Source organism: Chaetodon auriga, chromosome 7 (assembly GCF_051107435.1).
Source record: "Chaetodon auriga isolate fChaAug3 chromosome 7, fChaAug3.hap1, whole genome shotgun sequence".
Taxonomy (NCBI): Eukaryota; Metazoa; Chordata; class Actinopteri; order Chaetodontiformes; family Chaetodontidae; genus Chaetodon; species Chaetodon auriga.
This window is the reverse complement of record NC_135080.1, coordinates 7,082,972-7,095,144: the sequence shown is the minus strand read 5'-3', so window position 1 is coordinate 7,095,144 and position 12,173 is coordinate 7,082,972. Positions and strand designations below refer to the sequence as shown.

Genomic DNA, 12,173 nt, shown 5'->3' with positions numbered 1-12,173 from the left:
GGCTTCGCCTTAAAAGTGGGAGGGCTGCACGAGAGCGCCGGAAAACCGCGAGGAGCTGTCTCCGTTACGCGTGGTGCTGAAAGTGCCACTCGCCGCATCATGTGGTCGGTGTTCTTTGTCTTTCTGTCTTATCTGGACAGAAACTTCGTCATGGGCGACTTCCTGAGCCACGCTTTGGACGCAGACAAGGAGAGCAAAGAAATGTTCTCCATGCTTAACGGCACCTTTTGCGCAAAAATGTCCGCCGTCGGGGAGAATTTCCTCTACCAGGTGTCAGACGGAGCGGAGGTGGTGCGCTCTGTGGTCAGCCCCGCCGGGAAGCTTGTGAACTGCTCGGTCACTGTGAACCAGATGCAGGTGAAATCCTTCATGCATGAGTGCAGGTTGGGACTGAAAGAACAGAGAGCCGGGTGGCAGCTGGAGACGCGTTTTGCGCGCATGGATGAAGCCAAACTGATGTGCCGGGAGCTGAAAGAGAGGTCGGGGCGCAGCGGCAGGGTGAAAACGGGTAATAGTGATGACTCTGCGCTGCAGCAGAAGGTTTTAAAAAGATCCAAGAGAGGCTTTACTTATCCCGGGACTCTGTGGTGTGGAGCTGGAAACATGGCTGATCATTATGACCAGCTGGGTAGGTTATATCAACAATTTAAAGCAAATTAAATTCATTGTGTGTGTGTGTGTGTGTGTGTGTGTGTGTGTGTGTGATTGTGTGCCACCGGTTTCATAATTCTGACCTCCATCCTGCAGGAGACTTTGCAGAGACCGACAGCTGCTGCCGTATTCACGACCACTGTCCTAACGTCATCCACCCCTTCTCCTCAAAATATGGCTACACTAATTTCAAGTGGCACTCCATCTGCCATTGTGACTGTGATAATACGTGAGTAAAAAAAACTTCATTATATTGATGCATTCTCACGTTAAGTCTCACATCTGTCTATGGGACAAAAATTATTGTTGAGTTTTGAAGCATTTACCTGTATTTAGAAAAACAGCTCTTTCGTCCTTCTGACTTTCTGGAACTCATAAAAATGAGAGAACGTCAACTTCAGGACTTTTAAAAGAAAAATTAACACACTGTAATTTAAATAAATGCAATTCATTAAATTTTTTGGAGTTACTCTGCTCTCATAGGTCAATGATTCCCGAAAGAGACGACTAGAAACAAAGCTGCTCTCTCTGACACTCTGCAGGTTGAAAGATTGTCTGAGGAAAGTCAACGACACGTCCTCCAGGGTAGTTGGTCAGGCGTTCTTCAATGTCATCGGTGTGCCTTGCTTTAACTTCGTCTATGAGGAACAGTGTGTAGAGCGTCATTGGTACGGCATGTAAGTATCAGTGCACTCTGGTGTTAAACTTTTAAGTAGATTTGAAACACAGTGAGCTGTATTACTCTTTGAAATCCCCACTCACGACCCCATCTTCCTTTGCTCTCTCTTAGGTGTAAACGATATGAGAAGCTTCCCATTGCTGTGCTGCAAGAGGCGGTCCCGTATGACTTTGGTGGTATTGACATCATCGATGAGCTGCCGTTGCCATCTTCCAAGAAGAAAGATTCCAAGAAAAGCAAGAAAGAAGAAGCACCAGAGAGTACAACACAGTCTACAATGGCAGGCCCTGAGGAGCCGTCACTCAGAAATGTTGTCACCGCTGCAGAGGACTTCATCAAGGTCCTTGCAACTGTCTCCACCTCCCAAAGCTCCACCAATGACTCTGATAAAGGCGAGACGCAGAGCTCAGAGAAGAAGAAGAGGAAGAACACAGGGAAGAAGAAGAAACCCAACAAAAAGCAGAAAGGAAAAGGAAAAGGGAGGAAGAGAAAAGAGAAAACAGAGGCAGGTGTTAAAATAGAGGAAGGAGCTGCAGTTTCCACTTCTGGCAGCAAAGCAGAAGAAGTCAGCGCTCTAAGTAACTTCATCAGTGAGTCGCACAAACACGACCAGCCAAGCAGAAACGCAAACAGAGTTGATGACAGTGAATACGAGCTGGGAGGAAAAGAAGAGCCCTCCAATGAAGTCATGAAAGATGAACCTGCGATGGATAAGGGGACTGTTTCCGTTGCGACAGTCCAGGAGAAACCAGAAGAAGTCACTCGTTCTACACCAACAAGCACAACTGCTGTTTCACAGAAAGCAAAAACCAGAGGGCTTAAAAGGAAGAGCAAGACAATCCCTCTTTCTCCTTCTGAAAAGCTTGTAATGAACACAACAGATGTTTTGGTCCCCACCGTCATTACAATATCCCCAGCGGCACAACCTGAGCAACAAAGGTTTGGGAGCGACCCTGAAAAGCGACCTGCCGTCAGCATTGCCAGGACCCCCATCACAGTCAAAAGGAACAGGTCAAAGGAGAGAGGAGAAAGACAGGGGAGGAAGAAAAGGAGGAAAGACTACTCGGCTTCTCCCATTGTGGCCTCTCCCCATGAAAATTCCTCTGCCGACAATCTGAAAGTGATCCCTCTCACCGGGGCTCCCGCCATGCCATCGGTGCCCACCACAGGGCGGCATGTTTCACACAGGCTGGACATTCATGGAGGAAGGATGATCGGCCAAGTTACGTCTCTGAACTCCACCTTTAGTGTTTTGAAAAGGCGAAAGTCTCAAGAGAGAGGACTGAGCAGCAGGAGAAGGAAAACATCTTTGCCTCTTTCAAGTGAAAACAGCTTCGAAAGCGCGCTCCCTGTTCTTCCGTCTCCAGAGATGGGCGATGCACTGAAGAGTCCTGCAACTGCTGCTGCATTCAGCAGCCCTACAGTGGCGGCAGAAACTCACAGTGAATGGAGGCTTTTTACCACTATCACAGCAGCCCCCTCCATCATCACGAAAAGACACAGGCAGATAATCAGACAGCAGAGAAAACCAAGAAAGAAAGCAGTACCTGCTGCTGTCAGCGATGGAGTGTCCATCCTCAAACAAAGTGAACACACACCAATGACATTTACAGCCACGCCATCCAAAGTCACCACTACTGAGGAGCCCAGTCTACAGAGATCTGAAAAGACCTCCACCACCACCACCGCATCTCCCGTCATGAGTCCAATTCAGTTATCTATTGAGAGAGCAAAAGCACAATTCAGCCGGAAGAAGAGGAGGAAAGCAGCAACTAGACAACAGTGAGCCACGTGGTGCAAGTGTAGCAGGATAGGCTACCCCCCCCCCCCGGCAAATTAGCTGGCAAGGCTCACTTTCTTCATCAATGAAATACATCAAAAATATTTACAGTATAATCTCCTCTGGCTCAGCATTTAAATCACAGAAATTGACAGTCAATTTTGATTGCTATGTGAGAATCATCATTTGCAATACTGTATTCTGCATATCTACAATAAAATTTCTAAATGATTATGAACATGTCCGAGTGCCTCCATTTATATTCAGTGATGAAATAAACACAGGTCACATTTTTTATTTTAAAATACTCGTTTGGCATTTTGAGAAATCCACTTTATTGTTTTCTTGCAGAGAGTTAGATGAGAATATTGATATTGCTCTAATACCTGTGTGCTAAGTATGAAGCCACCACCTGCAGCCGCTTGCTTAAAACAACATGTTGTTTTAATGCATTTTGGTTTTTGCACAAATCAAAGAAACTACACTTGTTGTGTTAGTTTGTCAGCTTTAGAGATGGTGCAAGGTGGCTTTGTCACCTTTGCACAGAGCCTGGCTGGCTGTTTCCGCCTGTTTAAAGTCTCTAAAGTAAGCTAAGCTAAGCTAAGCTAACAGCTGCTGGCTGTAGCTTCATATTCACTGTTAAGACCAGAGTGGTAGCGATCTTTCCTCTAGTCCTCTGCACAAGGTCAAACAATACCTTTCAAAGCTGTAGTTATCTGAAATGATAAAAAGGGTATTTAGATGTAGATAGCTAGCTCTGGACAGACAGAAATGGTCTTTAAAAATCCATTTGTGTGCACATTCCCTTGTTACCTTAGATGGAAATACTTAATCAAAAGGAGAAAATTGGAAATCTAAAACTCAGAGGCTTAGCACTAACCTGCTTAACCTGCTTTTGAGTTTTTGTGAACCTTTCTTTCCATACTGCATGCACAGAAACCATGCCAAGAAAATTGAGGGAGTTTATGGACTGTGTTCCTTTGTTCAAGGGGACTTTGGCCTTAGTTGCCCCCCTGTGTGGTTTAAAGCAGGGTCACATTCTCCACACAGATTAGGCTCTCACTTTGCACTTTACGTTCACCTCTCAACCCATGAGGGTTGTAGCTGGCTGAAATCCAGGTCAGCTGACTGTCACATGCTTGTATAAGAGGATATCTGGATGAGTCTGAAAAGGTGAGATGTGCCCATTAGATCGCCATCACATCTGACACTGGCATATTAAGGAAGTAGTCTACTGTCCAGCATCTGATTAGTGTGTGTTAAAGAGTGGGAATGAGGTAACAATGCAGACTTTCATGCTACAGCTCAAGTTTGCAGATTTTTTGGACGGCGCCCAAGCATTCAGAGCTTGGCATTCATGTCCAGTAATAAGCTGAAATGGCAGAGCACGAACACAGTTGGATCTGTGATAAAAATCATTTCTCACAGTGGGGGAAGAAGAAGTGGCAGGAATTTTTCCATTTCATCTGCAAGTTAATGACCTTTGAGAATATGTTTTAGGTTCATATTAGGCTTCTATTTATGTTTTAGGTTAATAAACCCATCGTCTGCATATAGAAACTCTAGGCTGGGATTATAAACCCAAATGATTATGAAGCTCTGCAAAAGAGAATAACTCCTATTGGTTGCTTAAAAGCCTGATCATAAAGAATATCATTATTCCGCACAGGTCTGTCTTATTATTGATGCTTACACATACAAAACTTTCATTTTCATAACAAATGAAACACTGAAAAAAGAAAAGTGCCTGCGTGTGGCTTATGTTTGTTAGGCTACTTTGGCCGGTCCAAATCAGATTTATACAAGGATAAAGAATGATTGACACACATAGATGAAAAGTATTTACACACACGCACACACAGGCTAAAAGTTACTTGCCCTGCAAGCTGAAATAAAGATTGATCATCATGCCCACACAATGTTTTGTTAAATGCGTGACTGTGTGTTATTATATTTAATAAAAGTTTTGTTTTACAAATGCATTGTCTAATAATTGATTTTTTTGGCCACTTGGGGGCAGCAGAAATAAGCCATGAACACAACACTGACATACATACAGTGCTTCAGATTCTGATGAAACAAAATCCAATACTCTCTCTTGTTTAGCTCTGTTACTGGTTTCCACCAACTCCTGGAGGAAAGATCTGCCTCTTTAGCTGTTAAATACTCCACTCTGTTCACTAGCGAGTCACTAACTGTGTCTGTGAGCTGTTTGGGGCTGAGCAGGTAGTGTAAAGTGGGCTTTTAGATCTTTTTCTCAGCTGCTTGCTGCTGAAAATTATGCTGTGAGAGCAGTGAACAGCAGTAAAGTTTCGGGCTGGACAGCTATATAATGAGCTATATAATGAATAAATCTCCGCTTTAAACATCCGGCATTTGTGAAGAGGGCAGCCTGTTTCATGTAACAATAAACATTAAGATCTGAGGTATTAAAAGGCAGTGAAAGGATGCCAGCACAGGCTGATGTGGACTTTCTGTGGCACTGAGAAGCTGCAGAGGTTGCAGAGGGACACAGAAGACTGGCTACAGATGAAGTAACTTACCGTGAGCTGATGATGGGCTGAGGCAGAAAGGAGTGGTGGCCGTGGGGTTTTCATGCCCTGTGGCTGATATATGAGTAGTCTGGAATCATGCTGAGACCAGCAAGCAGGGTTGTTGGACACCTGTGCACATTAAAAACACACAAAAAAGCACATGTTTAAAGAATAAAAGTGAGCTCTACTGCAGAATTTGGAAATTTCCTGGTCCTCTGCGATGCCTCCCCATCCTCCCAGTGCATTGGCTGGATGCCCACTGGGCCAGGGTCGTGTGAGGGTTTTGACCCCGACCCGTTACTGCAGATGGCTTTGAAACATATGAGAGATACTATTAGGAGGCACACTCTGGTCAGGCAGAAAAAACACACAAAGGGACATACAATCCATGGTATGTGCAACAATGAGAGCACATCACGGTCTGTGGCGTCCTATTAGGTGAAGAATCCAATAATCCATTATATTCACCAACACAGGAGAGAGTTTATTGATTTAGAGAAACCAACCCGTAGTGGTTTAATTGGCTGGTGTAGCACTGATGGATGAAGGAGAGGGATCCTCTGAAATAAGAAGTAACAGCTCTCTGCAAATACAGACAACCCTGGTTCTCCAATTTGACTATGAAATATATACTAATTGAATTTGCACTTGTCATACAAAAGGGCTGCAAAATGCCTCACAGCTACAAAAAGTGACTTAAGTATCTAAATCAAAGACAAGCTTCGATAAAATGTCTTTGAGATGAATAATAACGTCATCCCTAAATCCTGGCTCCGTGTCTAAATGCTCCAGGTGATGCTTAAAAATCCAACCCTGTCAAACAACATTACACTCCAGAGTTTGTTTCTGTTTCTTGTTCTGCTCATGTACAAGGCCGGTAATGATGCTTTACTCCTGGCAGGCGTCGACGGCAAAGACTTGCTCCATTTCTCTGACGCATTTTCTGTTTGGGCGTGAGGGGTCGTCCAGCTGGCCAAAGCCACTGAGCCAAGTGCTTTGCCAACATTTGTGTATGTATTCAATAGGCTCTGTGCGAATGGGTGTTCATTAACATCAAAAAGACAGCGGGTGGTGGTTGGCAGTCGCCTGCTAACCTTGGCTTTCCTCTGAACTGTAAACTGAGCAGCTCTGATGAAACTGATGACAGCAGGTTTCTCTTTGAGCAGGAGCTCGTCATGGTCTGTTACTCAGTAAAACAGCAGCTGGTGACATTCAGGGAGCACTCAGGTTCCACTTGGAGCTAAATGCTAAGAATACATGCTAACATGCTCATAATGAAAATGTTAATGTGCTGATGCTAAGGAGGTAAAATGTTACAATACACCGCACCTCAAAGTGTTAGCATGCTAACAACTGCTAATCAAGCACACAGAGTAGAGCTGAGACTGATGAAAATATCAGTTTTTGCACAAATCTGCTCACAAAAAGCTGTTTCTATTACACATATTACTGATGTGTGTTCTTCATATTAGACAGAGAGACAGAGAGAGAGAGACTGAGCAGAGGATGTTTATCCCTGCTTTCACTCACTTTTTGTGCTCAATCTCAGCATCGAAATCATTTCATTTCGTTTCTTACCACCTATCTGTTGTCTGACCAGTATTGTGGAGGAGGTGTGAGACACTGTGCTCACTGTGACCTCTAGTGGACAAAGCCTGGAGGAGCTTTGATCAATGCTCAGCGGAAATCCATCCTTCATACTTTTTTAAACTGTTTTTTTTAAAGCTGTTTGAGAATTCGGGTACAGCAACTATGATGCTGACATCTGTCTGCAGTCTCCCATAATTTTATAATATAATATTCTTACTCCTAAAAAATGACTCACTGGTTAACTCAACTAATACATGTGTATGGCAGTATGTTGAACTGCCAATATGTTTTATTGATTTATTGCATGATTGGTTTGTGAGGCCTTGATTTGATAACGTTCAGGAAGTGATGCTTACTGTTAACTACGCAACAGGAACAATAACGGGAAAATTTCTGCTGTGTTGGGGTCAGAGTTAAGGTAAGGTGACAAGTGAGAGCCCTGCCCCATACACACCTGGAGAATTACAGCAGGTTATCTGCATTAGCAAACATGCATATGGGCGAAGTCTTGCAGTAATGTTTTTATCCAGACAGGCCACAATATTAATGCAAAAATAATTGATCAAGCGGCCTCGTAATACCCTTATCTACAGGAGAGATAATCTAACAATGACAGACCATGCCCATCTGGATGTAGTGACATATGGCTGCACTTAGTGTTTGATGACTGAATGAATGCTGAAATGAATCCGATACACAGGTGAAACACAAGCATGACAGCTGCCATTGTGTACAGAAACCTAACCTGACTGAAATATGTTTACAGCTTTATCTCACATTCTGTGTAATAGAGGCAGTTTTGGTGACATCAGTCATTTATTCGTTGGCACAATGGTGCTTTGAGCTAAACGCTAACATTGGCATGCTAACATGCTGATTCTAAGTGTCTGCATTGGTCACAGTTTTTGTTCAGCATGCTAACATTTACTAATTACAGCTGAGTCTGAAGGAAAATGCTACTAGTTTTGCAGGTAGTATTTGTTTTATAAATTATAAAATATTGGATAATTTGGCATTCATTGAGTAGATTTCACTGAAAATCACAAAGGTCAACCTGTTGGTGGTGCCAGAGGAACTGTCCTACTGGCTGCAGGGTGGCTTTAATGTACTCAAGACGCTTCTGACCTTTGACCTCACACCAGCAACTGAAGGTCCTTTAACAAAATCCAAACCTGCATTTCAATTGAGACTTTACGCATAAACAAGCACATCTCCTGTGAAGTCAAATAACCCGGAGTACCCAGTATTTGCTCTTTTACTACTTTTTAAAAATCTTACTCCGATAACTGAGCTGCTGTACACATACAGCTGAACACAATTTGACATTTTTGTTTCATTGCATCCCTTTATTCTTCTGTAAGTGTCTGCTGCCTTGCTACAAATCAAAGTTCACCGTGTATAATAACAAAGCTGAAGTGCAACGACCTTCATCTTTTAATTCTGCAAGCAAAAAATGACTGTAGAAACACAGTGAATCAGCTGTCACGTGGTGCAGTGCTACGACACCTGCTCCACAGGTCGCATCTGAACTTCTCCGATCTGAAAGAAGACAGACAGCACGTGGGGGTTATCTCATTATCAGTAAAATATCAATGTGAACATTAAAAGAGCAAAGGTTGAAAACATGTGTGCGTTGTCGCCATAGGAAGCACTAAAATATGTATATGAGAGAGGAAGTCACATACCTGCACGTGTGGAGGAGCACTTAGGACGTATGTAACAGAATTTGCAACATCGATTGCTTCCAAAGGCTGTCAGAGAAATGAAAAAGTACATTATATGTACTGCTTCTACGGTCTTGCACGACACTGTAGGAAAGTTGGAATAATATTTCTACCTTAAACATGGTGTACGTAGCAGCAGCTTGATCAGGATTGTCGATGAAGAGCCGCTGAGCAAACTCTGTCTCCACTACACCGGGAGAAATACTCTGTAAATAGAACGATCAGACACGAGTAAAGTCCTGCACACAAGCTCACTGCAGAGTTGACTGAATAAGTCGAGTAAATGCAGGCGAGCAGCGATGAAGCCTCACTGTAGCTCTGATGTGGGTCTTCGCCTCACGCAGCTCCTGCCTCAGACCCTCCGTCAGGGCCGTCACGGCGTACTTGGTGGAGCTGTAGAAATGTGTGGCAGCGACGGGAATGACACGATGTCCGCTCATGCTGCAGCAGAGGAAGACGTATGAGACAGGTGAAGCAGGTCAGCACTCACTGACGCGGATTAATAGATCAGTCCCTGTGATTATCAGTTCTTCTTTGACCTGTACCTGTTGATGTTTATGATGTGTCCGTCGTCAACATTTCTTTCTTTCATTGACTGAATGGCTTCACGTGTGCATATACACAAAGCAATGACGTTCACCTGCAAAACACCGAGCACAAACGACCCAAAGTTAATACTCATTCTGGCATTAACAGCTGACGATACAGATCACGGCCTGTGGTCTGACACCGGTATCAAAGTCTGCTGGATATTTTACTGAGATTTTTGGGATATTTTATTTACACATTTTTTTCATGTTCGAGGACACAATTTTAAATGTAGCTGTAAACATAATGGAGTCAGAAATAAATATGGACCAATCGTCTGAGCCTCGCCTGCTTCGGTTTCCTGCTGGGCCAATCACAACAGATGTTATGTTAAGTAATTCATTAATATTGTTCCCGACCTCTGACCTTGAATGGAAATCAGATGCAGACCTTTGAGTGACAAATGGAATCCATCCATCATTAATGTAATAATTCACACCTGTGCTTTTACACTGTGACATGTCTGTTAGTGATGTCAGCTTTTATGGCTTTTACAAGGACAATCCAACCGCTGATGAGGTTTAACAGGACCACCCTCAAACCAGAGGCCAAAAACACGAAGCTCTCACATCCAGCATGTTCCTCCAGCCGCTGGTTTTGCCACTTAACAGTGACTCTGGATGGGCCAAACCAGCGTTGTTGATGCACACGTCCACACCTCCGTGCTGCGCTTTGATGGCGGCAAACATGGACAGAATCTCCTCCTCGATGCTCAAGTCACACTTGAAAGGCACCAAAACACCACCATGGCCTGCGCTCTGACACTCTGCCGCCAGTTTCTGAAATCAGAAGAAAATGTCAGAGAATCAGCTTTCGATACATTAAATCAACATTTTCTCAGCTGTTCAAACTATCCATCCCACCCACCATCCAGAGGGTTAATTATGATAGAAATCCAGTTTGGTTTTTACGTTTGATTCCTTTCCCCCGTTGTTATGCTTTTTAATCTTCTTTCAAGTCTTCACCTTAATGATTATTGATTTTTTTCAGCATTAATTGGAAACCTTTTCAGACAGCAAACCTGTGACTCGAGTTAACCCTGCCTCTTTTAGGACAGGTTACCTCTCAGGACTGTTTATGGCACTGCCTGCCTCTTTTCTTTCCAATGTTAATGTTTTATTTCATAAAGGCGTTTTAACTTTCATGATTCAGAAACATTAAGTTACTTATGAAGTGAGCTGCACCCGCCCAGTCTCTCTACCTTACATAATACTGACACAGTTCAAGCGTGTTTATGCACCATCAATGTTTAACTTGTCGTTTTTTTTTTTTTTTTTTACAGCCTACAAAAAAGCTTTAATAAGATCTATTCGGCAATAATGTGAGAAGAACATCAAAACATTAAGTTCATTTCTCTACGACAGACACTCCAGCTGTCACGTCCTTCACGTTGCACAAAGTGCAGAAACTCAGTTTTAATTTCAGGACAAACCTGTATTTTTCCGACGTCCCTTGCACAGCCCACCACCTTCATACCATGCCGGACCAGCTCTTTGGCTACGGCCGCCCCGATCCCGACCGAGGCTCCGGTCACCAGAGCCACTCTGCCCCGCCAGCGGTCCATCAGTACCGGAACACCGGAAACCGGCTGTTTATACAAAACACGGCAAAAACAAGGAGCGTGACAGCCGGACCGGCAGCAGAGCAGCGCCGAGAGCTCTAATCATGTACCCGTGAACGCAGCACTTCCCAGTTGGTTCAGTTCCGCTTATGTACTATACGTCAGTACGTTGCATTCAAATCACCTGGGAGCCGTAGGACATCTTTCGGTGCAGACTGACGTATGTGTGTTTCTGCTGTGTGTACATGTACTTGATAGGCATGTCCTGAGGGAATTCATTTGCTTGGTAACGTCGTGTAATTTTCAAAAAAGATCATAATGTACTTGCCAAGAGTCTACAGGGCAGCAGTTACCAAGGCTTTTCCTTAAATATTCATTCAACGGTCGTCTGAGTTATCTTCTCTAAACACAGCAGAAACGGTTATGCAAAACAAGCATATTTCAAGAAGACGTCCCAGGTCTTGTGATATTGTGTCAGGACGGTCTGAAGCCATCCATTCTCATGAGCAAGAGTGCATGAAGGTGACCCTTCTGAGTTTTTCAACAGAAAAGACAATTCAGTGATTCTTAATGAAACTGCAGAATGAATCAGTCATTTTTGAGTTTTCAGTTTATTTAACACCTTACTAATTTAAGCTCTGTATTATCTTCTTTTGCAGCAAATACTTGATCATGAATTATCCCTGGCCCAGTTCCTCTTTCATTTAGTTCACGGGTTTGTTAAAGTTTGACAGTGTTGATGTGGGTGATGATTACCTCCGAGATTCGGGAAATGACAGTTGAGAGTGTCTTGTGTTTACTGTGCCTCATCTTCCTTCCTGCTCTTCAGACATTCAGTAAGAGGGTTGATATTCACTTAAGTCTTCTTCCCAGTCAGACTTACTTTCTCCCACTGCCCCTGAAATTCTCTTGTCTCTTCTTTACAGACAGATTCAATCCAAGATGGGTTGTTCACGTCACAGACCTGTTTTCCACTACTGCCTTCTTTATGTTTAACATGTGCTAATATCCATTACATCTGTGCAAATATCCTGTGTAATATTACATATTTTTTTCACTATGTTAT

The 12,173-nt window shown here is 43.4% G+C and overlaps 2 protein-coding genes across 2 annotated transcripts; one reads left to right on the top strand and one right to left on the bottom strand.

The window, feature by feature from the left end:
* The first annotated feature begins 17 nt into the window (after positions 1-17).
* proca1 (protein interacting with cyclin A1) lies at positions 18-3,344 on the top strand. Its single transcript, XM_076734198.1, has 4 exons — positions 18-628; positions 748-880; positions 1,194-1,328; positions 1,442-3,344. Exons 1-4 carry the CDS (start codon positions 100-102, stop codon positions 3,114-3,116), a joined length of 2,472 nt encoding a protein of 823 aa, XP_076590313.1. The 5' UTR covers positions 18-99; the 3' UTR covers positions 3,117-3,344.
* A 5,306-nt stretch (positions 3,345-8,650) lies between these two features.
* LOC143323542 (dehydrogenase/reductase SDR family member 11-like) lies at positions 8,651-11,246 on the bottom strand. The gene is made up of 7 exons (XM_076735439.1): positions 10,979-11,246; positions 10,116-10,325; positions 9,504-9,598; positions 9,270-9,399; positions 9,072-9,164; positions 8,920-8,985; positions 8,651-8,773 (listed from the first exon to the last, which is right to left on the bottom strand). The coding sequence occupies exons 1-7, from the start codon at positions 11,108-11,110 to the stop codon at positions 8,732-8,734; spliced, it is 768 nt and encodes a 255-aa protein (XP_076591554.1). The 5' UTR covers positions 11,111-11,246; the 3' UTR covers positions 8,651-8,731.
* Positions 11,247-12,173: the final 927 nt, after the last annotated feature.

Bases quoted from the DNA above. Each gene is read 5' to 3' on its own strand.
- proca1 (XM_076734198.1), top strand. From the start codon at position 100: ATGTGGTCGGTGTTCTTTGTCTTTCTGTCTTATCTGGACAGAAACTTC. The intron at 881-1,193 runs GTGAGTAAAAAA...GACACTCTGCAG, and splicing joins CATTGTGACTGTGATAATAC to GTTGAAAGATTGTCTGAGGA. The intron at 1,329-1,441 runs GTAAGTATCAGT...GCTCTCTCTTAG, and splicing joins GAGCGTCATTGGTACGGCAT to GTGTAAACGATATGAGAAGC.
- LOC143323542 (XM_076735439.1), bottom strand. From the start codon at position 11,110: ATGGACCGCTGGCGGGGCAGAGTGGCTCTGGTGACCGGAGCCTCGGTC. The intron at 9,599-10,115 runs GTGAGAGCTTCG...GGTGTTTTGCAG, and splicing joins GCTGGAGGAACATGCTGGAT to GTGAACGTCATTGCTTTGTG. The intron at 8,774-8,919 runs GTATGTGACTTC...GTCTTCTTTCAG, and splicing joins GTGCTCCTCCACACGTGCAG to ATCGGAGAAGTTCAGATGCG.